The following is a 26,853-nucleotide window of genomic DNA, read 5'->3' as shown; positions in this document are numbered from 1 at the left end:
TACAGCACGGGTTAGATGCAGAGTAAAGCTCCTTCTGCACAGGATTTAAAGAGTTACCGTTCCCCAGATAGCTTGGTGGGTTAATGCAGCACCTGGTCTAACACAGAACTTGACAGACCAGAGGGTCCCAGGTTCAATTCTCAGTCTGTCTTGAGTTAGCTGATCTCAGTCACGTTATAATTTCCCTCAGCACCCGAGGGGTATAGAAATAGAGAAAAGAAAGATCAGCCAGGGCTCCTGGCCCCGATCCCTGTACAATCAACCTATGTTGGTGTTTTTGTCTGTGTGTGTCTGTTCATATCCAAGTCTGATTCACCCATCACCCCCTGTGCTCGCTGACCTACATTGGCTCCTGGTCCGGCAACACCTCGAGTTTAAAATTCTCATCCTTGTTTTCAAATCCCTCCCTGGCCCTCGCCCCTCCCTATCTCTGTAACCTCCTCCAGCCCTACAACCCTCCGAGATCTCTGCGCTCCTCCAATTCTGGTCTCTTGCTTGCCCCGATTTCCATCGCTCCACCATTGGCGGCCGTGCCTTCAGCTACCTGGGCCCTAAGCTCTCGAATTCCCTCCCTAAACCTCTCCGCCTCTCTCTCCTCCTTTAAGGCACCAATTAAAACCTACCTCTTTGACCAAGCTTTTTGTCACCAGTGGTAATGTCTCCTTATGTGGCTCGGTGTCAAAATTTGTCTGATTTAAGCTCCTGTGACGCGCCTTGGGATGTTAAAGGCGCTATATAAATGCACGTTGTTGTTATTGTGAGTGATTGTACACATGCTTGCGTGTGTACATGAGAGTGTTAATATGTATATGTGTGTGCGCATGTATGTGCATGTGGCTACACATGTGAGCATGTACGTGCACGTGTGGGTTTTGGGTGAGGACATTATGGTTCTTGATGCATGATGCCCCCCATAGCTGAATTGCCCGACACTCACTGCCTGGGCTCAAACAGGAGGAATACTATTCTCATGAGGAACTGGAGGGCTTCCTTCACTTGTGGAACTTCACCCAGTGAGAGTCACCATCTTCTGATGGAGGCGGGGGGAAAGATGTTGGGTTACACTCACTTGTCCAGACATTGACCAGTCTGTGGGTCGCAGGCTCTGGCACAGTCACAAGGCCGGCAGCCAGTCTCTCCAAAACCCCAGTACCCCATCAGGCAGCTCGCACACTGTGGGCCCGCCACACCTGGCTTGCAGTAGCAGTATCCACTCTTTGGGTTACACTTCCAGCTTCTGTTAAAGGTCGAGTTGGTCGAACCAACAGGGTGACAAGAGCAAGCTGAGGAGAAAGTCAAAGGTGGAAGTGACAACATGCTCACCAATCCCAGCTCACTCCCCAAAGCACCAATCCCAGCTCACTCCCCTCCCCAAAGCACCAATCCCAGCTCACTCCCCTCCCCAAAGCACCAATCCCAGCTCACTCCCCTCCCCAAAGCACCAATCCCAGCTCACTCCCCTCCCCAAAGCACCAATCCCAGCTCACTCCCCTCCCCAAAGCACCAATCCCAGCTCACTCCCCTCCCCAAAGCACCAATCCCAGCTCACTCCCCTCCCCAAAGCACCAATCCCAGCTCACTCCCCTCCCCAAAGCACCAATCCCAGCTCACTCCCCTCCCCAAAGCACCAATCCCAGCTCACTCCCCTCCCCAAAGCACCAATCCCAGCTCCTCGCCTCATGTCTGGGTCTGTTGTAGACTCATTGATGGAGATTGATTGCTAGGATTGGTTAACAATCCATTATCGTTGTATCCTGCGATTACCAGGGCGGTAGGCAGCGAACTAGATGGACCCTGGTCTTTTCTCATCTGGCAATTCCTACGTTCCCATTGAAGCTTTGGGGGTGGGGGTGTGGGGGAGGACTAGGTCTCTGGGGAGTTTGGCGGGCGGACGCGGACATGCTGATAGGACTCAGAACGCTGACTGTCTCCGTCAAATGTTGTTCCAGCTGAATCTGACTGTCCCCACCCAATACCCACACGAGCACTCGAGCAGTCGCTAGGGATCAGGAGCCAGAACTGCAGCTGATCTTCCCCCTCCCAGCCCAGGGGAGCTGAGCTCCATCACAGCCCCAACGGAGAATCAGTTGACTGGGTATAGACCAGGATCGAGCTGTGTCCCATTCAATGCCACCAGTTAGCTGCTCACCTCCAACTCACTTTGTAAATTAAATGTCAGCCACGGCTCGGTGGGCAGCCCCCTCGCTTCCGAGTTCGAGGGTTCTGGGTTTAAGCCCCCACTCCAGAGACTCGAGCCCCATGATCTAGGCCGACACTCCCAGTGCCAGTACTGAGGGAGTGCTGCCCTGTCAGAGGTGCCGTTTTTCGGATGAGACGTTAAACTGAGGCCCCGTCTGACCTCTCAGGTGGACGAGAAAGATCCCATTTCGAAGAAGAGCAGGGGGGCGGGGGTCTCCCCAGCGTCCCAGACAATATTTATCCCTCAACCAACATCACTAAAAAACAGATGATCTGGTCATTATCTCATTGCTGTTTGTGGGATCTTGCTGTGCGCAAATTGACTGCCGTGCTTCCGACATTACAACGGTGACTACACTTCAAAAAGTACATTATTGGTCGTAAAGCGCTTTGGGACATCCTGAGGTTGTGAAAGGTGCTACAGAAATGTAAGTCTTTCTTTTAGAAGGCAATGTGATAATGACCAGATAATTTGTTTTTTAGTGATGTTGGTTGAGGGATAAACATTGGCCCCAGGACACCGGGGAGAACTCCCCCTGCTCTTCTTCAAATAGTGGCCATGGGATCTTTCACGTCTACCCGAAAGGCCAGACAAACACGGCATCTCTGACAGTGCAGCACTCCCTCCGTACTGGCACCGGGAGTGTCGGCCTGGATTATGGGGCTCAAGTCTCTGGAGCGGGGCTCGAACCCACAACCTTCTGACTCGGAGGCGAGAGGGCTGCTCGCTGAGCCACGTCTGACCACGTACAGAGCATCCACTCGGGCGTCTCGAAGAGTACTCACGTTTGCAGACGTCCAGCGCCGACAGTGGCTTGTTTCTGTCTCTGTGAAAGCCCGATTTGCACCTCTGGCAGCGACGACCCTCTGTGTGGTGTTGGCAGGACTGGCAGATCCCTCCGCTGCGCTTGCCCGAAGCCAGCCAGGCGCTGGGGTCAAAGCGGCAGCTCTCCGCGTGTCCGTGACAGTGGCACTCTGTCAGCGCAGCAAGGCAGTCCCGTTATCCCCACCTCCTCACAACTCCTGCCCAGTCTTTTCCCCCCTGCTCTCCCGAGGGGCGCTGAGGCCAAGTGAGGGACAGTGTCTCGAGCACCAGCTACCAGCCGGTGCCCAGCCCGAGGCGTGACATCAGCCTGCACGGAGGGGGGTATTCAACGACGGAGGGCATCACAGCCGTGTCCAGTCGTGCCCTCATCTGACAGTCACGCATGCTCTTTGAGCTAGGGGTCAGTGGATAGTGGATCATGAGTTGGAAACCCTGGCTGATTTCTCCCCTGAATAGTTCTCGAGAGGTGGGCGACCTGTGCTACAGACATATTTATCGTCTATATTTAAGTAGCCCTGAGATGCTGATGGGCTTTCACCTCGAGTACAAGGTGAGGATCGTGCTAGACCATTTCAGAGGGGCATTAAGGGTCATCCACTAGTTTGGGACTGGAGTCACGTGGAGTACAGACAGCACGTTGACATTGGTTAGGTTTTTATGGCAGATTTTTTTCAATCGACAAATTACCAGAGTAAAGCTCCCTCTACACTGTCCCATCAAACACTCCCAGGGCAGGTACAGCACGGTTTAGATACAGAGTAAATCTCCCTCCACACTGTCCCATCAAACACTCCCAGGGCAGGTCCAGCACGGTTTAGATACAGAGTAAAGCTCCCTCTACACTGTCCCATCAAACACTCCCAGGGCAGGTACAGCACGGGTTAGATACAGAGTAAAGCTCCCTCTACACTGTCCCATCAAACGCTCCCAGGGCAGGTACAGCATGGGTTAGATACAGAGTAAAGCTCCCTCTACACTGTCCCATCAAACACTCCCAGGGCAGGTACAGCACGGCTTAGATACAGAGTAAAGCTCCCTCTACACTGTCCCATCAAACACTCCCAGGGCAGGTACAGGGTTAGATACAGAGTAAAGCTCCCTCTACACTGTCCCATCAAACACTCCCAGGGCAGGTACAGGGTTAGATACAGAGTAAAGCTCCCTCTACACTGTCCCATCAAACACTCCCAGGGTCAGGTACAGGGTTAGATACAGAGTAAAGCTCCCTCTACACTGTCCCATCAAACACTCCCAGGGCAGGTACAGGGTTAGATACAGAGTAAAGCTCCCTCTACACTGTCCCATCAAACACTCCCAGGGCAGGTACAGGGTTAGATACAGAGTAAAGCTCCCTCTACACTGTCCCATCAAACACTCCCAGGGCAGGTACAGCACGGGTTAGATACAGAGTAAAGCTCCCTCTACACTGTCCCATCAAACACTCCCAGGGCAGGTACAGGGTTAGATACAGAGTAAAGCTCCCTCTACACTGTCCCATCAAACACTCCCAGGGCAGGTACAGGGTTAGATACAGAGTAAAGCTCCCTCTACACTGTCCCATCAAACACTCCCAGGGCAGGTACAGGGTTAGATACAGAGTAAAGCTCCCTCTACACTGTCCCATCAAACACTCCCAGGGCAGGTACAGGGTTAGATACAGAGTAAAGCTCCCTCTACACTGTCCCATCAAACACTCCCAGGGCAGGTACAGCACGGGTTAGATACAGAGTAAAGCTCCCTCTACACTGTTCTTGAGCCCAACCATCAGAACATTGCCTTCTACTGCACCATTTCTAATTTCCACGCCAACTGTCCTTGTGACCTCTGAGAGAGATTGCCTGAATGATGGGTCAGTTGGAGCTGTGCCCCCTCAGACCACCCCAACCCCAGTTGACTTCGAGGAGCCAATCCACCAAAGGATTGATATTCATTGAGAAACAATACAAACACCTCTTACTTTCACATTCATTTGGTGCCCTGGTCTTTCCATCCCCAGGCTGCCAAGGTTGGTCATTGTAGAGAGGTGCGCACCTCCCACAGTGGTCCCCCGCTGTGTTATGCCTGCAGACACACTTCCCATGGACCTAAATAACAAGAGCAGACACAAAACACGATCACTGGGCCCCAAGGCAAAAATCGCACTTTTCCATCAAAGCTTTTCTTTCTTAAAGTTAAAAAGTAGGTTTTTGTTTTAGGGATGATCAATTTCTCAACGTGCTGGAACCTCAATCGATGATTGAACGAAAGCTGCAACAGAGAACCTGCACTTTGCCAACTCTGGTCGGATGGATTCCTGGAGGTTTCATCACATGACCTCCAACCTCCCACCCCCACCCCCACCATTGGTCCCCTGACATGCCCATCTGCTCGATGCCCCGCCTTCCTTCTGGCCAATCGGAAAGCCAACAGACTCTTTGTTACCCGATTGGACGATTCTTGACTGTAGGTCAAACAGCTTTATCCCCCCCCATCTCCGATATTTTTATAACTAATAAACAAAGTTGTTCAAAGGAAATGAAAAAACATTTTTTAACGCCCCGATGATCTTTCTCTTGGGTTTTTGCTCGCAGCACTGACCTGGAGATTAATCTTTAATTCCTGGAGGCTCCAGGACAATCCTGAAGTGTTGGCAACCCTACTAACATTGGAGTGCAAATCTTTTTTTTATAATTTACTCATTCTCCCTGGCGAGGCCGGCATTTATTGCCCATCCCCTAGTTGCCCTGAGAAGGTGGTGGTGGGCCTTCTTCTTGAACCACTGGTAGTGGTTTGATACAAACTGAGGGGCTTGCTGGGCCTACTTCAGAGGGCAGTTAAGAGTCAACCAGCTTGGTGTGAGACTGGAGTCACATGTAGGCCCAGACCGGGTAAGGACGGCAGGTTTCCTTCCCTAAAGGGACATTAATGAACCAGTTGGGTTTTTACGACAATCCGACAGCTTCACGGTCACTTTTACTGAGACCGGCTTTTTATTTCTAGATTATTTAAACAGTTCAAATTCTCAAACTTCCATGGTGCGATTTGAACACAAGGATGAGAATTTTAAATTCAAGGTATTGCTGGACTGGGAGCCAATGTAGGCGACTTATCTTGGGCTATCTGGTCCATGGGGAGAAGTATCACATCACACAAGTGAAATGAGAACTTTTGTCATTACATAGACTCTTCCCCCTCCCCTCTTTCTGTAGACACCCCCGATTCACACCCTCCCTCCACGCCCCTCATCACAGCTGGAGAGAGCCCAATATCAACAGTCATCCCAGAATCCAGTCCCTCCGAACTTCTCATATCAACTGTGGAGCAGGAGAGACAGGAAAGTCTGAACTATATATGGGTAAAGTGCGGCAGGAGTCAGCGAGGGAATTTTGCTTAGACAGCTCGATTCTGTCATGTTATGCTTGGCATTTGAAACATTTAAACCCATTCTCCTTCCCAATGAGCTATTTAAAGAGTATTTCCCAGACTATTTATAACTGTGACCCAACTTTCTTACAGTTATGTTTTTTATATCCGTAGTTGAACCTCAGATGTTGGAAGTTCCTGATTTATTTCTCCTCCTTGTTCTGACTTTGGTCGGTGCCCAGTACTGTTGGTCTCTAAACCCATCTCTTAGTTTTCTTCTTACTGTGCTCTTCGACTCTCCGAAATTAGCTTCACTTTTTTATATTAGAAGAGGCAACAAAATCTCGATAAACGAAGACTAGAGAAGCTGGGATTGTTCTCCTTGGGATAGAGAAGGATAAGGGGTGATTTAATTGAGGGGTTCAAAATGATGAGGGGTTTTGACAGAGTAGATAAGGAGAATTGTGAAGGAGTGTTGATAACCAGAGGATACAGATTTAAGATAATTGGCAAAAGAACCAGGGGAAGTTGAGGTGACATTTTCTTATTCAGCGAGTTGTTCTGATCTGGAATGCGCTGCCTGAAAGGGCGGTGGAAGCAGATTCAATAGTAACTTTCAAAAGGGAATTGAATAAATACTTGAAAAGGAAAAATTTGCAGGGCTATGGGGAAAGAACAGGGGAGCGGGACTAATTGTATAACTGTTTCAGATCCCTTTCCATCTGTCAGTGTGAAGATAGAGCCCTGGGAGTGGTGAGGCTGGTTGAGAGATAAATATTGGCCAGGCCAGGCAGAACTCCTCTGCTCTTCTTCCAATTGTAGCCGTGGAAACTTTTACTCCCATCTGAGAGGGCAGACAGGGTCTCGGTTTAACGTCTCATCTGAAAGACGGCACCTCCGACGGTGCAGCACTCCCTCAGTACTGCGCTGGGAGTGTCAGCCTGGATTTTGTGCTTAAGTCTCTGGGGTGGGGTTCAAACCCACGACCTTCTGATTCAGAGGCAAGAGTGATATCCACTGAGCCATGGCTGACACCTGACGTGTTATACACTGCGGAGAGAACATTTCGCACTTGGCTCGACTCACCATGGCCTCCGTGCTCCTGCCCTCTCGCTCGGGCCCGTCCAACGGTTGGCACTCCTCGGCGTGTCCATTACAAAAACAGCTCCCCCGGACAATCAAGTCGTAGACCGCGTAATGGGCAAATCTCTGGGGCTTCTCCAGGAGCCCCAGGCCCTGGCAAGGGCATTCCTGCCGCTTCAGCAAGTGGAGACGCAAGTTGGTGAGTTTCATGATGTCCTGAGCCTCCGTACTGTAAGGGTTTTCAACCCTGTTGCCAGGGGACAAGGCACGGAATATCACCTGTAACACACAACACAGCATAAAGGCCACGCCTGGATCAGTGAGGGACAGTCTTAGTGTTTGGTTCCCTTTGGGTGGTGTAAGTGGTTTTACATAGAATTACATTGAATGTACAGCACAGATACAGGCCATTCGGCCCAACTGGTCTGTGCCGGTGTTTATGCTCCACACGAGCCTCCTCCCTCCCTACTTCATCTCACCCTATCAGCATATCCTTCTGTTCCTTTCTCCCTCATGTGTTTATCCAGCTTCCCCTTAAATCCATCTACACTATTCACCTCAACTACTCCTTGTGGGAGCGAGTTCCACATTCTCACCACTCTCTGGGTAAAGAAGTTTCTCCTGAATTCCCTATTGGATTTATTAGTGACTATCTTATATTTATGGCCCCTAGTTATGGTCTCCCCCGCAATTGGAAACATCTCTACGTCCACCCTATTAAACCCTTTCATTATCTCAAAGATCTCTATCAGGTCACCCCTCAGTCTTCTCTTTTCTAGAGGAAAGACCCCCAGCCTGTTCAATCTTCCCTGATAGTTATAACCTCTCAGTTCTGGTTTCATCCTTGTAAATCTTTTTTGCACCTTCTCCAATGCCTCTATATCCTTTTTATAATATGGAGACCAGAACTGTGCACAATGCTCTTAAGATTATGTTACTGAACTAGTAACCCAGAGGCCTGGACTAATAATCCAGAGAATGTGAGTTCAAATCCCACCAGGGCTATTTGAGAATTTGAATTCAGTTTAAATTTTTGAAAAATCTTGAACTAAAAAGCTGGTCTCAGTAAAAGTGACCATGAAGCTGTCGGATTGTCGTAAAAACCCAACTGGTTCACTAATGTCCTTTAGGGAAGGAAACCTGCCGTCCTTACCCGGTCTGGGCCTATATGTGACTCCAGTCCCCCACACCAAGATGGTTGACTCTTAACTGCCCTCTGAAGTGGCCTCTCAGTTGCATCAAACCCATTACCCAGCAGTTCAAGAAGGCGGCCCACCACTACCACCTTCTCAGGGCAACTAGGAGATGGGCAATAAATGCCGGCCTTGCCAGCGACGCCCACATCCTGAGAATGCATTTTGAGAAACTGTGCAGTAATCTGTTAATTCTCGAGCCTGTGGCCGAATTAGCTGATTTGAGCTGGCCCAACAGGCCTAAGTGACCCTGGGCTGAGGAAGGAAACTTTGGCCATACTCCTGATTACTATCCCTGATGGACAAGACACCTGTGGCTGTTGGGTGAGAGCTGGAACAAGCTGAGATGTGATGTCCCCCACAGTGGAATAGCCTGCCAACAGTCGCTGTTTAGACTCACACGTGTAAAAGTGCTACTTGGGTAAGATATCGGACAGTGGGTAAGGGCAGTTGCTGTGTGTGGAACCATACCTCATTGTAAATTATATCCATATGATTTATATCAATTAGTGTTAATTGTATTCACGTGGTGGGTATCAACTGTGGACTCTCTTGTATCCATCTATATGGGAGCTTATCTAGTGGGTGCACGATGGGTATTGGGATCTCTGTGAATAAAGGCTTGGAAGCAACTGAAGACCAGGCTCCAGTATTCTATCCTTCACCACCGGGCCATCCTGTTTATTGCACTCAGCAAGGGTCAGCTGTACAGGGGAAGAGAGCAATCATTTTTTGGAATCTTCTGACTATTTTTCTCCACAGAAAAATTTTGGAAAAAAAACACCTTTAAAATGTATTTAAAACAGTGAATTCACTTGTTTAAAAAAAGCCCATGAAACAGTAACTAGTGAAAATACTAATGATGTAGCTATGATGTTGCTTCTCCATACTGTAACTAATAAGCAATTTATTAACCTGTCTCGGCAAATGAAAAACACCTCACACCCATTGTATTGGATTGTCTCTGATCCTTCTCCGGCTGGTGAACAGAGGAGATAAAATGCAGAGACAGAGACAATAGGCAGTCAGGTTTTTGAAAGGCAGTGAGGCCCAGCAAAGTCTGCAAGAAGATGAGAATGCAGGAGGAGAATGTAGCTGGGAGTATTTCTGTCTAAATCAAACACATTGTGGGATATTAACCCAGCGACAATGAAGAAACGGCAATAGATGAACAAGTCAGGATGGAACGAGACTTGGGAGGTGATGATATATTGGGAGCATATTGGGAAGAACGCCAGCCCCCTACTGACAGGTCTAACCCTCCATGCCCTATCAAATACCAATCACCAGTGCCTCTTTTACCAGCAGTACCATGGTAAACTGCGACTCTGCCTCGCTCAACTACTGGACTAACCAGTCGGCCGGTTCCAATCTCCCAACAAGGAAGTTATGCTAAACCTTTATAAATCACTGGTTAGGCCTCAGCTGGAGTATTGTGTCCAATTCTGGGCACCACACTTTAGGAAGGATGTCAAGATCTTGGAGCGGGTGCAGAGGAGATTTACCAGAATGGTTCCAGGGATGAGGGACCTCAGTTATGCGGAGAGACTGGAGAAGCTGAGATTGTTCTCCTTGCAGCAGAGAATTAACAACAATAATAACTTGCATTTATATCGCACCTTTAATGAAGTAAAACATCCCAAGGCGCTTCACAGGAGCGATTATCAAACAAAATTTGACACCGAACCACATAAGGAGCTATTAGGACAGTTAAGTAGCTTTTAGAGAGCGTCTGAAAGGAGGAAAGAGAGGAGGAAAGGGGTAAAGGTTTAGGGAGGGAATTCCAAATCTTGGGGCCTAGGCCGCCAATGGTGGAGCGATTAAAATCAGGGACGCACAAGAGGCCAGAATTGGAGGAGCGTAGAGATCTCGGAGGGTTGTTGGGCTGGAGGAGGTTACAGAGATAGGGAGGGTAGAGGGCATGGAGGGATTTGAACATAAGGATGAGAATTTTAAAATCGAGGTGTTACCAGACCGGGAGCCGATGTAGGTCAGTGAGCACAGTGGGTGATGGGTGAACGGCACTCGGTGCGAGTTAGGATATGGGCAGCAGAGTTTTGGATGAGCTCAAGTTTACGGAGGATGGAAGATGAGAGGCCGGCCAGGAGAGCATTGGAATAGTCGAGTCTGGAGGTAACAAAGGCATGGATGAGGGTTTCAGCAGCAGATGAGCTGAGGCAGGGGTGGAGACGGGCGATGTTACGGAGGTGGAAGTAGGGGGTCTTGGTGATGGAGCGGATATGGGGTCGGAAGCTCATCTCAGGGTCAAATAGGACGCCAAGGTCGCGAACGGCCTGGTTCAGCCTCAGACAGCGGCCACCTTACTCGCCACTCTTTGCATTTTGTTTTCAGTCGGTCGGGTGTTTAGCGTGCGTGAAAATCACAGGGAAATTCACACAGTTGGAGAGTGCGCTCTCTCTCCTCGTGCGGACTCAACCCAATGACCTATGTTTGGACAATTTACAAACAGGTTTGGCAGAACCAGGCTGAAGACCAAGTGTGGACGAGCAGGCACTGCAGGGGTCGGACAGGATAAACACGCACAGTGCATCAGCACAGCCGCATCTTGACAGAATCGGCTCCCGATCCGGGATAATCGGACAGAATCAGATCCGGATCCGGGATAACCCGGACAGAATCGGATCTCGATCCGGGATAACCCGGACAGAATCAGCTCCCGATCCGGGATAACCCGGACAGAATCGGATCTCGATCCGGGATAACCCGGACAGAATCAGCTCCCGATCCGGGATAACCCGGACAGAATCGGATCTCGATCCGGGATAACCCGGACAGAATCAGCTCCCGATCCGGGATAACCCGGACAGAATGGGTTCCCGATCCGGGATAATCGGCTCCCGATCCAGGATAACCGGACAGAATTGAATCCCGATCCAGGATAATCCGGACAGAATCAGCTCCCGATCCGGGATAATCGGACAGAATTGGCTCCCGATCCTGGAAACTGGACAGAATCGGATCCTGATCCGGGATAACTGGACAGAATTGGATCCTGATCCGGGATAACCGGACAGAATTGGCTCCCAATCCTGGAAACTGGACAGAATCGGATCCTGATCCGGGATAACCAGACAGAATTGGCTCCCGGTCCAGGATAACTGGACAGAATTAGCTCCCGATCCTGGAAAGTCGGACAGAATTGGATCCCGATCCAGGATAACCGGACAGAATTGGATCCTGATCCGGGATAACCGGACAGAATTGGATCCTGATCCGGGATAACCGGACAGAATTGGATCTTGATCCAGGATAACCGGACAGAATCGGATCCTGATCCTGAAAAGCCGGACAGAATCGGATCCGGATCTGGGATAACCGGACAGAATCGGCTCCCGATCCGGGATAACCGGACAGAATTGGATCCTGATCCGAGATAACCGGACAGAATCGGATCCTGATCCTGGAAAGCCGGACAGAATCGGATCCTGATCCGGGATAACCGGACAGAATCGGATCCTGATCCGGGATAACCGGACAGAATCGGATCCTGATCCTGGAAAGCCGGACAGAATCGGATCCCGATCCGGGATAACCGGACAGAATCGGATCCCGATCCGGGATAACCGGACAGAATCGGATCCCGATCCGGGATAACCGGACAGAATCGGCTCCCGATCCTGGAAAGCCGGACAGAATCGGCTCCCGATCCAGGCTCAGCTCAAAAGAGACGCTCAGGCAAAGCAGCTTCTGGTTCACATGCTTCAAATTAAATTCCCCTCAAAAAAAAATATAGAACTCCCTTTCACAGGGAGTTGTGCTTTTCCCTGTACTACTGCTTCTGTCCTGATCTCTTGATAAGAGACTAAATATTTACTTTACCCAGTCTAACATTTTGTATCTGAGAGGCAGGGCAGATGGAATCTGAACGAGAAGGTTCTCTCCCCCCCCCCACCGGCCATCGCCCCGCTTTTGGAACGACCCGAAGCAAAACAAGCTTGCGTGAGAGCCAGAGTTTGGAGCGTTCATCTCCCCAAGGAAATATAAAATAACACTGGAGGAATTTATTGAAAGGCATTACACTTCCAGAAGAGTAATTGGCTCTGATGTGGTGATGTGATTCTTCCATTTTTATTCCCAGTTTCCACATGATATCTTTTTCATTGCTCCTCTGCTCAACATTCGAAATTTCTCGAGCGGGGAGGGGCGCACACGTCAAGGAGTCCCAACCGCTGATTCAGTCGGTTAATGTGCCATATAGGAACAGGAGGAGGCCATTCTGCCCCTCCGGCCTGCTCGGCCGTTCAGCTAGATCACGGCTGATCTGTGCCTCATCTCCATTTACCCGCCTTTGCTCCGTATCCCTCGATACCCTTACCCAACAAAAATCTACCGATCTCAGTCTTGAAATCTCCAATTGACCCCCAGCCTCAACAACCTTTTTTGGGGGAAGAGAGTTCCAGATTTCCACTCCCCTTTGTGTGAGGAAGTGCTTCCTGACATCACCCCTGAACGGCCTGGCTCTAATTTTAAGGTTCTGCCCCCTTGTTCTGGACTCCCCCCACCAGAGGAAATAATTTCTCTCTATCTAACCTATCGAATCCCATTACCATTATAAACACCTCAATTAGATCACCCCTCAAACTTCTAAACACAAGGGAATACAAACCAAGTTTATGGAACCTGACCTCATAATTTAACCCTTTAAGCCTGGAATCATTTTGGTGAATCTAGGCTGCACCCCCTCCAAGGCCAACATATCTTTCCTGGGGTTCAGTGCCCAAAACTAGACTCAGTGTTGTTTCCCAGCAAGAATAGACACCTTCAGGAGAAGAGGGGAGAAAATTCCATTAAAAAATAATGTTTCGCTACCCCAAATATCAGCTCCTGATCACAGAGACTCCTGCTGGAATGGGTTTGGGCTTGGCTATGGTGATGCCTCCCACGTTCAAACATCCTGCCCTCAATGTGTGGGCTCACAGATTATTGTATCTTCACTCTCTTCCCTTGAAGTAGTGAGAGGATTCGCAGGCTGATTAACAGTCTGACAGGCTGCGACGTGAACACTCCTTCCATGGCCGTAACCGTCTCTATACCGGCCGATAGGCTGGGACTGTCTGGAGCTCCGGTCTCCGCTCCCCGGGACTGTCTGGAGCTCCGGTCTCCGCTCCCCGGGACTGTCTGGAGTTCCGGTCTCCGCTCCCCGGGACTGTCTGGAGCTCCGGTCTCCGCTCCCCGGGACTGTCTGGAGTTCCGGTCTCCGCTCCCCGGGACTGTCTGGAGCTCCGGTCTCCGCTCCCCGGGACTGTCTGGAGCTCCGGTCTCCGCTCCCCGGGACTGTCTGGAGCTCCGGTCTCCGCTCCCCGGGACTGTCTGGAGCTCCGGTCTCCGCTCCCCGGGACTGTCTGGAGCTCCGGTCTCCGCTCCCCGGGACTGTCTGGAGCTCCGGTCTCCGCTCCCCGGGACTGTCTGGAGCTCCGGTCTCCGCTCCCCGGGACTGTCTGGAGCTCCGGTCTCCGCTCCCCGGGACTGTCTGGAGCTCCGGTCTCCGCTCCCCGGGACTGTCTGGAGCTCCGGTCTCCGCTCCCCGGGACTGTCTGGAGCTCCGGTCTCCGCTCCCCGGGACTGTCTGGAGCTCCGGTCTCCGCTCCCCGGGACTGTCTGGAGCTCCGGTCTCCGCTCCCCGGGACTGTCTGGAGCTCCGGCCTCCGCTCCCCGGGACTGTCTGGAGCTCCGGTCTCCGCTCCCCGGGACAGTCTGGAGCTCCGGTCTCCACTCCCCGGGACAGTCTGGAGCTCCGGTCTCCACTCCCCGGGACTGTCTGGAGCTCCGGTCTCCGCTCCCCGGGACTGTCTGGAGCTCCGTTCTCCGCTCCCCGGGACAGTCTGGAGCTCCGGTCTCCGCTCCCCGGGACTGTCTGGAGCTCCGGTCTCCGGTCTCCGCTCCCCGGGACAGTCTGGAGCTCCAGTCTCCACTCCCCGGGACAGTCTGGAGCGAGGGTTCGAACCTTGCATCATCTGGCTCAGAGGCGGGAATGGTTATCACTGAGCTAAAGGCTCACTCCAGCACACAGGTCAGGAATAGCCACTGGTGAGGTACTGGAGATACTCACTGGCCAGTGCCTGCGAGGTCTGTGTCTTCAGAAGGGAGGGGAAGAAAGGTGATGAGGGAAAAGAAAGCAAGAAGGAAAGAAAGACCGACCTGCATCTATATAACTCTTTTCATGACCTCAGGATGTCCCAAAGTGCTTTACAGCCAATGAAGTACTTTGGAAATGTAGTCACTGTTGTAATGTAGAAAACTCAGCAGACAAATTATACACAGCAAGATCCCACAAACAGCAATGTGATAAATGACCAGATTAACTGTTTTTAGTGATGTTGGTTGAGGGATAAATATTGGCCCCAGGACACCGGGGAGAACTCCCCTGCTCTTTTTCGAAATAGTGCCATGGGGTCCTTTGCATCGACCTGAGAGGACAGACGGGGCCTCGATTTAACGTCTCATCCGAAAGGCGGCACCTCCGACAGTGCAGCACTCCCTCAGTACTGCATTGGGAGTGTCGGCCTGGATTATGGGCTCAAGTCTCTGGAGTGGGGCTCGAGCCCACGACCTTCTGACTCCGAGGTGAGAGTTTTGCCCGCTGAATCACGGTTGACACTAAACCAAGAAAGATGGTGAAGAACACTTGTCAGTTTTGAAGAACACTTACCTCACCCTTGGAACAGGGCAGTGGATCGGAGTATCTGGACGTACAGAGCGAGTTCTCCCACGTGATGTCATCGGCCATCCCGAACATCTCTGTGCAATTCCTGGCAAAATATTTGTACGGCCTCCAGGTTCGCCCATAGTCCTGGGACCTCTCCAGCAACATGACCGCCGGCCTGGGGGACTTAAAGAGCACGATGGCATGCGTCAGGTAGAATTCCGTCTCCAGGTCCAGCCTGATCTCCTCCCTGGGCGCCCCTTGGGCAGACTGCCACCAGCTGCTCTGGCGGAGGAAGAAATCGTCTGTCATGTCGGACGGGGGGTGGGAGTATTCCGATCGGTTAGAGTTGCATTTGGAACACTTGGTGCGTCTGCAGATCGAGGCGGGGTCCCCAGGACCCTCGTCGTCCAGGAAGGAGCAGAACTGCTCCGTGCCGTTGTCACCGCAAGTGGTGAGAGTCCTCACCGTCCTCCCGGTAGCCAGGTTACCGACGGAGGGGTTGCAAGACTGGCCGTCACATCGAGAGGCTTGTAACTTCGCCCTGCCTGATGGCGGAGAGAAAGGAAAGTTACTGACAACACAAGTCCGTCCTTTGGCGGAGGGTTTCCATCTGTAGAGCATGCACAAACTCCCCGCAGAGTACAAGGGATGAATGTGGTTCCCATATCTGGGAGACTTTTCCAAGACTCCTTTAGAGCATACAAGAAAAAAAGCAAGTTGTCGAATGGAACTTCCCTTCTCTTCTCTTGCCTCCAGCCTCCAATCTCAACTCATTTCTCTGTCCCAACCCTCGCCCAAATCTTTGCTGCCCGTATCCTAACTTGCACCAAGTCCCTTTCTGCCATCACCCCTGTGCTCACTGACCTACATTGGTTCCCGGTCTGGGAACACCTCGATTTTAAAATTGTCATCCTTATTTTCAAATCCCTCCATGGCCCTCGCCCCTCCCTATCTCCGTAACCTCCTCCTGCCCAACAACCCTCCGAGATCTCTGCACTCCTCCAATTCTGGCCTCTTGCGCATCCCCGATTTCAATCACTCCACCATTGGCGGCCGTGCCTTCAGCTGCCTAGACCCTAAGCTCTGGAATTCCATCCCTAAACCTCTCCGCCTCTCTACCTCTCTCTCCTCCTTTAAGACGCTCCTTAAAACCTATCTCTTTGACCAAGCTTTTGGTCATCTGTCCTAATATCTCCTTATGTGGCTCGGTGTCAATTTTTGTCTGATTTATACTCCTGTGAAGCACCTTGGGACGTTTTACTATGTTAAAGACGCTATATAAATGCAAGTTGTTGTTGTTTATTGTCTTGCTCTGTTCTGTTAATCGTACTGTGGTCAGTGCTCCTCTGAACTTTCCTCTTTTCAGCCTCCTAAGCTCTGTATCCCCCGTCCTACACACTCTTCCTCCTCCCTGCATCCTCACTGTGTTGAAATCAATGCCCATCGCATGGTCTCCGACTCCAACTCATTCTTTCCCAGGTCATTGAAACTCGGAAACTCCTTCCCTCCAACAATCCTCCTTCCTTCCTGCAACCCTCTGAAAAGTCAAACTGTAATCACTACTATCTGATGTTTCTCACCTTCTCTCCGAATTCCGTGTATGTGACCTGCTTTGGGAATGTTTCTGAGAGATGTGATGACAGTAACAGCTAGCGTTTACATAGCACCCTTTAAATAACGTAGAAAGACGTTCCACAGTTTTTCGCAGAGTTGGAAGGAAAGAACGGACTCTGAGCCAAAGAAGGAGATATTAGAAGGGGTGAAAAAAAGCTGGGTCAAAGAGGTGGGTTTTAAGGAGGGTCTTAAAGTGAGGAGAGGCGGAGCGGCTTAGGGAGGGAATTCCAGAGCGTGGGTCTGAGACAGCTGAAGGCACGGCCACCAATAGTGGGGTAAAGGGGCGAGGTGGGGGGGGGGATGCACGAGAAGCCAAGGTCAGAGGAATGAAGAGTTCAGTGTCGGCCATGAAGGGATTTAATCTCGAGGATAAGAATTTTAAATCAAAGGCAGGGAGCCAGTGTAGATCAACAAGCCTAGGGGTGATGGGTGAACGGGACTTGGTGCGAATTAGGATACGGGGCAGCAGAGTTTTGGATGAGCTGCAGTTTACGGAGGGTGGAAGATGGGAGGCCGGCCAGGAGAGCATTGGAATAGTCGAGGATGGAGGTGACAAAAGCACGGATTAGGGTTTCAGCAGCAGATGGGCTGAGGCAGGGCCGGAGACGGGCGATGTTAAGGAGGTGGAAGTACGCAGTTTTTTTTCGACAGAGAGGATATGGAGTCGGAAACTTAGCTCAGGATCAAATGGGATGCTGAGGTTGTAAAGAGCCTGGTCCAGTCTGAGACAGCAATTGGGGAAGGGGATGGCATCAGTGGTTAGGGAATGGAGTTTGTGGTGGGGGCCGAAGATGATGGCTTGTGTTTTTCCCAATATTTAGTTGGAGAAAATTGTGGATCATCCAAGACTGGATATCGGTCATCCAGTCTGACAACACAAAGGCAGCGGAGAGGTGTGGAGAGGCAGAGCTGGGTACCATCAGCCTGCATGTGGAAGCTGAACCCATACCTGCAGATGATATCTCCAAGGGGCAACATGTAGATATGGATAGAGACAAGGATAGATCCCTTAGGGACTTCTGGAGATAACGGTGTGGGGGAGAGAAGAGAAGCCATTACTGGAGATTCTGACTATGATTGGGTAGCTATGGGTGGAACCAAGCAAAGGAAATTCCATTGAGCTGGACGATGGAGGAGAGGTGTTGGAGAAGGGAGGTGTGCACTGTGTCCAAGGCTGCAGAAAGCCTGGCGAGGATGAGGAGAGATAATGCTTTCTTCTTTCTCCTTTCCTGAAATGCCTATTGATGATTCTGTCTGGTTTGCTGCTTTCATTGTCTCTTTCCCTCCCGTTCCTTTTCAATCTGTTTGTATTTTTCTCTCCCTCCAATGCTTTCTGGGCTCCCAAGATAATTATAGATGGGAAAACCCATTGGGTGCCTGCTGGTTCATTCATCCGCAGATATCCTGACATCATCGCCTCACAGCCTCCAACTGCTTCTTAAATTATTCCAGGGTTTTGGTCTCCGCTCCCGTGTCTGGAAGTTTATACCACATGTTGATCCGCTGTGTGTGTGTGAAGAACAATTAACTGGTATCTGTCCTAAAAGGACCTTTCTTTATTATGAACCCACCAATCTCTCTCATTGAGTCCAATCTCTCTCTCAAACTCTTAGTCTCTCCCTCTCCCTTAGTCTCTCCCTCTCCCTTAGTCTCTCCCTCTCCCTTAGTCTCGCCCTCTCCCTCGCTCTCTCCCTCTCCCTCGCTCTCTCCCTCTCCCTCGCTCTCTCCCTCTCCCTCACACTCTCCCTCTCTCTCACACTCTCCCTCTCTCTCACACTCTCCCTCCCTCTCTCTCACATTTTCCCTCCCTCTCTCTCTCTCACACTCTCCCTCTCTCTCTCTCACACTCTCCCTCTCTCTCTCACACACTCTCCCTCTCTCTCTCACACACTCTCCCTCTCTCTCTCACACACTCTCCCTCTCTCTCACATTTTCCCTCCCTCTCTCTCTCTCACACTCTCCCTCTCTCTCTCTCACACTCTCCCTCTCTCTCTCTCACACTCTCCCTCTCTCTCTCTCACACTCTCCCTCTCTCTCTCTCTCTCTCACACACTCTCCCTCTCTCTCACACACACTCTCCCTCTCACACTCTCCCTCTCACACTCACACTCTCCCTCTCACACTCTCCCTCTCACACTCACACTCACACTCTCCCTCTCACACTCTCCCTCTCACACTCACACTCTCCCTCTCACACTCTCCCTCTCACACTCTCCCTCTCCCTCTCCCTCTCACACTCTCCCTCTCCCTCTCCCTCTCCCTCTCCCTCTCCCTCTCACACACTCTCCCTCTCACACACTCTCCCTCTCACACTCCCTCCCTCTCTCTCTCACACACTCTCCCTCCCTCTCTCTCTCACACTCTCCCTCTCTCTCACACTCTCCCTCTCTCTCACACTCTCCCTCTCTCTCACACTCTCCCTCTCTCTCACACTCTCCCTCTCTCTCACACTCTCCCTCTCTCTCACACTCTCCCTCTCTCTCACACTCTCCCTCTCTCTCACACTCTCCCTCTCTCTCACACTCTCCCTCTCTCTCACACTCTCCCTCTCTCTCACACTCTCCCTCTCTCTCACACTCTCCCTCTCTCTCACACTCTCCCTCTCTCTCACACTCTCCCTCTCTCTCACACTCTCCCTCTCTCTCACACTCTCCCTCTCTCTCACACTCTCCCTCTCTCTCACACTCTCCCTCTCTCTCACACTCTCCCTCTCTCTCACACTCTCCCTCTCTCTCACACTCTCCCTCTCTCTCACACTCTCCCTCTCTCTCACACTCTCCCTCTCTCTCACACTCTCCCTCTCTCTCACACTCTCCCTCTCTCTCTCTCACACTCTCCCTCCCTCTGTCTCTGACACTCTCCCTCTCCCTCTCTCTCTCTCACACTCTCCCTCTCTCTCTCTCTCTCTCACACTCTCCCTCTCTCTCTCTCACACTCTCCCTCTCTCTCTCTCACACTCTCCCTCTCTCTCTCTCACACTCTCCCTCTCTCTCTCACACACTCTCCCTCTCTCTCTCTCTCACACACTCTCCCTCTCTCTCACACACACTCTCCCTCTCACACTCTCCCTCTCCCTCTCCCTCTCACACTCTCCCTCTCCCTCTCCCTCTCACACTCTCCCTCTCACACTCCCTCCCTCTCTCTCTCACACTCCCTCCCTCTCTCTCTCTCACACTCTCCCTCTCTCTCTCTCTCTCTCACACTCTCCCTCTCTCTCTCTCACACTCTCCCTCTCTCTCTCTCACACTCTCCCTCTCTCTCTCTCACACTCTCCCTCTCTCTCTCACACACTCTCCCTCTCTCTCTCTCTCACACACTCTCCCTCTCTCTCACACACACTCTCCCTCTCACACTCTCCCTCTCCCTCTCCCTCTCACACTCTCCCTCTCCCTCTCCCTCTCACACTCTCCCTCTCACACTCCCTCCCTCTCTCTCTCACACACTCTCCCTCCCCCTCTCTCTCACACTCTCCCTCTCTCTCACACTCTCCCTCTCTCTCACACTCTCCCTCTCTCTCACACTCTCCCTCTCTCTCACACTCTCCCTCTCTCTCACACTCTCCCTCTCTCTCACACTCTCCCTCTCTCTCACACTCTCCCTCTCTCTCACACTCTCCCTCTCTCTCACACTCTCCCTCTCTCTCACACTCTCCCTCTCTCTCACACTCTCCCTCTCTCTCACACTCTCCCTCTCTCTCACACTCTCCCTCTCTCTCACACTCTCCCTCTCTCTCACACTCTCCCTCTCTCTCACACTCTCCCTCTCTCTCACACTCTCCCTCTCTCTCACACTCTCCCTCTCTCTCACACTCTCCCTCTCTCTCACACTCTCCCTCTCTCTCACACTCTCCCTCTCTCTCACACTCTCCCTCTCTCTCACACTCTCCCTCTCTCTCACACTCTCCCTCTCTCTCACACTCTCCCTCTCTCTCACACTCTCCCTCTCTCTCACACTCTCCCTCTCTCTCACACTCTCCCTCTCTCTCACACTCTCCCTCTCTCTCACACTCTCCCTCTCTCTCACACTCTCCCTCTCTCTCACACTCTCCCTCTCTCTCACACTCTCCCTCTCTCTCACACTCTCCCTCTCTCTCACACTCTCCCTCTCTCTCACACTCTCCCTCTCTCTCACACTCTCCCTCTCTCTCACACTCTCCCTCTCTCTCACACTCTCCCTCTCTCTCACACTCTCCCTCTCTCTCACACTCTCCCTCTCTCTCTCTCACACTCTCCCTCCCTCTGTCTCTGACACTCTCCCTCTCCCTCTCTCTCTCTCACACTCTCCCTCTCTCTCTCTCTCTCTCACACTCTCCCTCTCTCTCTCTCACACTCTCTCTCTCTCTCTCTCTCTCACACCCTCTCTCTCTCACACCCTCTCCCTCCCTCTCTCTCACACTCTCCCTCCCTCCCTCTCTCTCGCACTCTCCCTCCCTCTCTCTCTCTCGCACTCTCCCTCCCTCTCTCTCACACTCTCCCTCCCTCTCTCTCTCTTGCACTCTCCCTCCCTCTCTCTCACACTCTCCCTCCCTCTCTCTCACACTCTCCCTCCCTCTCTCTCTCTCACACTCTCCCTCCCTCTCTCTCACACTCTCCCTCCCTCTCTCTCTCTCACACTCTCCCTCCCTCTCTCTCTCACCCTCTCACACTCTCCCTCTCACACTCTCCCTCTCACACTCTCCCTCTCACACTCACTGGATTTTTCTCTCTGTGTCCTTGGATTTCTCTCTTTCTCTCTGCCTCTTTCTCTTCCTTGGTTTTGTTCTCTCTATCGCTGGGTCTCTCTCTCTCTGGATTTTTTTCTCTCTCTCTCTGTTTCTATCTCTCTCTGGGTTCCTCTCTCCCTCCTTCTCTCCTTTTGGGTTTCTTTTCTCCTACCCCCAAGTGTCTCTCTCTGAATTTCTCTCTCTCTGGTCCAATTCTTTTGATTTTTCTCAGTACATTTACGGTGCAATTCATGTTTTTACTATTTTTGTATAAACCAGACTTCTGTCGAATCCAGAGAACAGTCAGCAGGGAGTTTAAATACGAATGATAAGATCTAACCTTTTAAATCCAAACCGGGTGAAATCATTTGGTGATATTTTAAAATCCTTTAACCTAACATTATGGTTAATTCACTTGATTTTGCCTTGTCTGGGGGTGAGGGGACACTCAGTGTCAGTGGGTGTGAGGGGAGACGTCCGAGTTTTAAAACGGCTTCGATGGGTTGTCAATCGGTGAATGCAGAGCTGAGAATGAATCTGATTATCTCCAGACTCATTATTCAGGAGTGTGTCAGCGGGAGCTCGGAGACAAAGCCCGGGGTGTTTAACCCATCGCAGCCCACACCACCTCAACCAGCATCTGATCAGAACCCTGGAATTAATAATATATAAATTAACATTATATAAATTATTACAGAAACATATATGCACGGATGCATTTATAGAATGTATATAATAGAAATATATATGTGAATTATAAAACTATAATATAAAAATATACAAATATAAGATAAACATGCATATGTTAAAACAAGGATGTGGAGATAAAATATTGGAAGATATTTTATATACAGTGTAAATATATGCAAGATATAAAATATATATCTAAATAGTGCAATCAGTATAGGATTGTATTTACTGATAGTCCTTGATTATATAGGTTGATATTTATAGATGTAAGATTATTGGAAATATGGACATCTGATATTGAGGTTCTGGATTGTCCGAGAATCGTGCAAAAAGTGTTTATTGTTAAGATATAATTTTTGAATCATTATTTGCAGAGGGGGAATCGTTCGGTGCGGGATATACTCGGTGTTAAATATATCTGCCGATCCGGGATGTAGGAGACAGGGTATTTAGACACAAGTGTTGGGATTTATTAGAGGCGAAAGGACAAGAGAACAAATTCGAAAAAAAAACTAAACAACAAAATACACGAGAGAAACACTCGGAGTGAAAAACACGGATTAAAAAGACTCCAATGTTAAAAGAAAACAAAATACATTTTTTTAAAAATCCCCCTCCAGCTGGGTTGTAGTGAGTTTCACAGATGGACAGGGCGAGAGTGACAGGCTTGGGGGGGGAACAAACAAAGAATCTAAATTAATTATAGATTCAATCACCGAGATCACCAGAAGCAGAAAGGAGAGGCGGAAATGCAGATTTTATGGAAAGGGAATTAAAAGGGTAAATGAGACATTGGAATCAGCTAGACATAATGGATAGATAGATAGAGAGAGAGAGAGAGATAGAGACAGACAGAGAGATAGATAGATAGAGAGAGAGACAGACAGATAGAGAGAGAGAGAGAGAGACAGACAGAGAGATAGATAGATATAGAGACAGACAGAGATAGATAGATAGAGACAGACAGAGATAGATAGATAGATAGAGAGAGAGAGAGAGATAGATAGATAGAGACAGAGAGATAGATAGATAGAGAGAGCGATAGAGAGAGATAGATAGATAGAGACAGAGAGATAGATAGATAGAGACAGGCAGACAGAGAGATAGATAGATAGATAGATAGATAGACACGGACAGAGAGAGAGATAGATAGAGACAGGCAGAGAGATAGATAGATAGATAGAGACAGACAGAGAGATAGATAGATAGATAGAGAGACAGAGAGAGAGATAGATAGATAGATAGACAGAGAGAGAGATAGATAGATAGATAGAGAGAGATAGATAGATAGAGACAGAGAGATAGATAGATAGAGAGAGAGATAGAGAGAGATAGATAGATAGAGACAGAGAGATAGATAGATAGAGATAGATAGAGACAGAGAGATAGATAGATAGAGAGATAGATAGAGAGAGATAGATAGAGAGAGATAGATAGAGACAGACCGAGAGATAGAGAGAGAGAGAGAGATAGAGACAGAGAGATAGATAGATAGAGTGATAGATAGAGAGATAGAGAGATAGATAGACACAGACAGAGAGATAGATAGAGAGACAGAGAGATATATAGAGACAGACAGAGAGATAGATAGAGACACAGAGAGATAGACAGATGGATAGAGAGATGGAGATAGAGATAGATAGATAGATAGATAGATAGAGACAGATAGAGACAGACAGAGATAGATAGAGACAGAGAGAGAGATAGATAGAGAGATAGAGACAGAGATAGATAGAGAGATGGAGATAGAGATAGATAGATAGATAGATAGATAGATAGATAGATAGATAGATAGATAGATACAGACAGACAGAGATAGATAGATAGATAGAGAGAGAGAGCGAGAGAGATAGAGAGATAGAGACAGAGATAGACAGAGAGATAGATAGATGGATAGAGAGATGGAGATAGATAGATAGATAGATAGATAGATAGATAGATAGATAGATAGATAGATACAGACAGAGATAGATAGATAGAGAGAGCGAGAGAGATAGAGAGATAGAGACAGAGATAGACAGAGATAGATAGATGGATAGAAAGATAGAGACAGACAGAGAGATGGATAGACAGACAGAGAGACAGACATTCCGACATAGAGGCATTAAATTGTAACAGTGTGGAGCTGGCTGGCTCTCCCTCTTACCTACTACCTCTCGTCGGCAGGCGATGCATCCCAGGAGCAGGAAGAGACTGACAGCTTCAATCTGCATGACAGCTCGGTCGGCAAGTTTCCCTTTAAATTCCGGCCAGTCCTAGAGCATTTTCCCGTCAGATGTCTCCTGTCTGTCTATCCCTGGCTCGGAACGAGTCTCGCCTTCTTGCATCCTCTGTTGATGAGAGCTTTTCCAAATCAAGAACTCTTTAGGGATTGCAATAAAAAATTGCATCCAAACCGCTGTGGGGAGGGCGAGGGTCTAACTCAATTTAATAAATAACTCAATGCAAAAAAATCAGGTGAGAAAAACAAAACTCATCATTTAATCCCCCATTTAATAAATGTCTCCATTGCTTTTCTGCTGATATCATGAAATATATTTCTGTTAAATCCGCCTGTTGTCCTGTTGCAGGGTGAGAGAGGAGCTACTGTTTAGGGCCAGTTAGCTGCTTTATTGCCCGATTGCCCACTCCCTCACTCATTCCCTCAGTATCTTTCCTTGTGTCAGTTTCCTTCCTCGGTCGCGTGTATCTGTTGCTGTTTAATGAAATTGACAGATTATATCCGGGAGCGGCACGTGGGCTGGAGACCCCGCCCCCGTGTGGGCGGAACACGCTGACGTCATTCACAAAAGCACCCAATCACATGGAAGGGGTTCACACCTCCCCCCACCCCTCCACCATGTGTGTCAGACACCCCTCTTATACCAACCCCACCCTATGGAGAATGGAGCTCCCAGTCTGGGATGGGATGGATTTAGAGTTCTGGGAACTCTCTGAAAAATAAGGCCTGGTCCCATTTTTCTTATCAAGGGGTTTGCAACATGTCTCCCTCTTTCATTGTCATTTTAACCTTTCTGAAGTTCTGGGTGTATCTGAGGTGGTCTAGTAGATGTCTGGGGGGTGGGGGTGGATGTGTGTCTATCGCCTCATTCATCTCAGCCTAGAGTGGGGAGGGAACATAAGAAAAGGAGGAGGCCGTTCAGCCCCTCAAGCCTGTTACATAGGAACAGGAGGAGGCCATTCAGCCCCGTGAACCTCTACCTCCATTCAATTAGATCCTGGCTGATCTGTTCCTCAACTCCATTTACCCGCCTTTGCTCCGTATCCATCGATACCCTCACCCAACGAAAATCTATCGATCTCAGTCTTGAAATTTTCAATTGACCCCCAGCTTTTTGGGGGAGAGAGTTAAACTTATGGGAATACGAGCCTAGTCTGTGCAACCTGTCCTCATAATTTAACCCTTTAAGCCCGGGGTAAATTCTGGTGAATCTGCACTGCACCCCCTCCAAGACCAATATATCCTTCCTGAGGGACAATAGAAATGGGTGCTGGGATCCCCCAAAGGCTGGGTTGCAGGTTAGTTTCCCAATGGAGTGTGGAGCCATACAGACCAGGAATATGCAAAGTCCATCCCTGATAACTCTACACCTGCCACAACTAGACCCGAGTACCCCTGGGCTAGGGAGGGGTGGGGAGGAATCAGCCAGGGTCCGTGCTCCTGATCACCTTCCAGTGACCCCTGGCCGGAATGTGTGTGGGGTTGATATGGGAGACTGCACCCTCTCACCGTGATATAACCTAAGAGACTGGAGAAGCTGGGGTTGTTCTCCTTGGAGCAGAGAAGGTTAAGGGGAGATTTAGTAGAGGTTCAAAGTTATGAGGGGTTTTGAAAAAGCCGATAGGGAGGAACTGTTTCCACCGACGGCAGTGTGGACAACCAAAGGGCCAGCCTTGGGATTGCTTGATGCTTCTTTGATATCCCTACAAAAAAAAAAGAAGCAGGAACATGCTGGAAATAGACAGGAGGTGCACAAATAAGGGGAAACAGAAAAGGCAAATCCTCCCCGTCAGTCCCGAGGAGAGGAGAATCACAGTTCGCTCTCCTGCTCTCTCTTTCTCTGGCACTGGCAGTAATTTTCTCTCCCAGTTGATCCACGGTGACTATAAATAAACCCGAGAAAGCTATAAATTAAACAAGGATGTTGTTGTGTGCGCCCAGACAGTTCCAACCTCTCATCTGTACTGATATGTTCTCAATTAGCTTTACCGTCAGCTCCCCTTTGATTTGCTTGATGAACCCGATTAAAAGATTTTTTAAAAATCTGACGCATGTATCAGTTTAATCAAGGCCCCAATTCCGATGGGAGGATTAGTTGACGTGAACAGTGAGCCCCGGAATTGTCATCGAACTGTGAAATATGTCCTGTTTTTAAAAACAGGGCTGGTGGGAATTTGTGGGAGTGGGCAAACTCCAATCCGTCCAGGATTAAGGAAACTCTCTTTTATAAAAAAAAGTCTTGTTTTAAATTGGTCGTTTTAATGACAAAAAGACCCAACCCCTGATGGGACATTAAATTCCCCCCTCTCCCCCCTC

General features: G+C 49.8%; 1 protein-coding gene across 4 annotated transcripts in view; it reads right to left on the bottom strand.

Annotated features, from left to right (window-relative positions):
* The window catches only part of si:dkey-202e22.2 (netrin-4), a 31,600-nt gene extending 6,587 nt beyond the window's left edge, over window positions 1–25,013 (bottom strand). Inside the window, exons 1-6 of one of the 4 annotated variants that reach the window (XM_067998358.1) lie at window positions 24,463–25,013; window positions 15,314–15,855; window positions 7,454–7,729; window positions 4,983–5,109; window positions 2,986–3,174; window positions 1,070–1,283 (exon numbers count right to left, since the gene is read on the bottom strand). In XM_067998358.1, the coding sequence (XP_067854459.1) occupies window positions 1,070–1,283; window positions 2,986–3,174; window positions 4,983–5,109; window positions 7,454–7,729; window positions 15,314–15,855; window positions 24,463–24,529 (1,415 nt within the window). In that variant the 5' untranslated portion in view covers window positions 24,530–25,013. Of the gene's footprint in view, window positions 1–1,069; window positions 1,284–2,985; window positions 3,175–4,982; window positions 5,110–7,453; window positions 7,730–15,313; window positions 16,879–21,966; window positions 22,228–24,462 lie in introns of those variants that run through there. The other 3 variants (XM_067998359.1, XM_067998360.1, XM_067998357.1) reach the window with 3 other exon arrangements.
* Between the last annotated feature and the right edge of the window lie 1,840 nt (window positions 25,014–26,853).

This window comes from Heptranchias perlo, chromosome 17 (genome assembly GCF_035084215.1).
Source record: "Heptranchias perlo isolate sHepPer1 chromosome 17, sHepPer1.hap1, whole genome shotgun sequence".
Taxonomy (NCBI): Eukaryota; Metazoa; Chordata; class Chondrichthyes; order Hexanchiformes; family Hexanchidae; genus Heptranchias; species Heptranchias perlo.
Note: the sequence above shows the minus strand (reverse complement) of the source record. Positions and strands in the feature narration are given on the sequence as shown.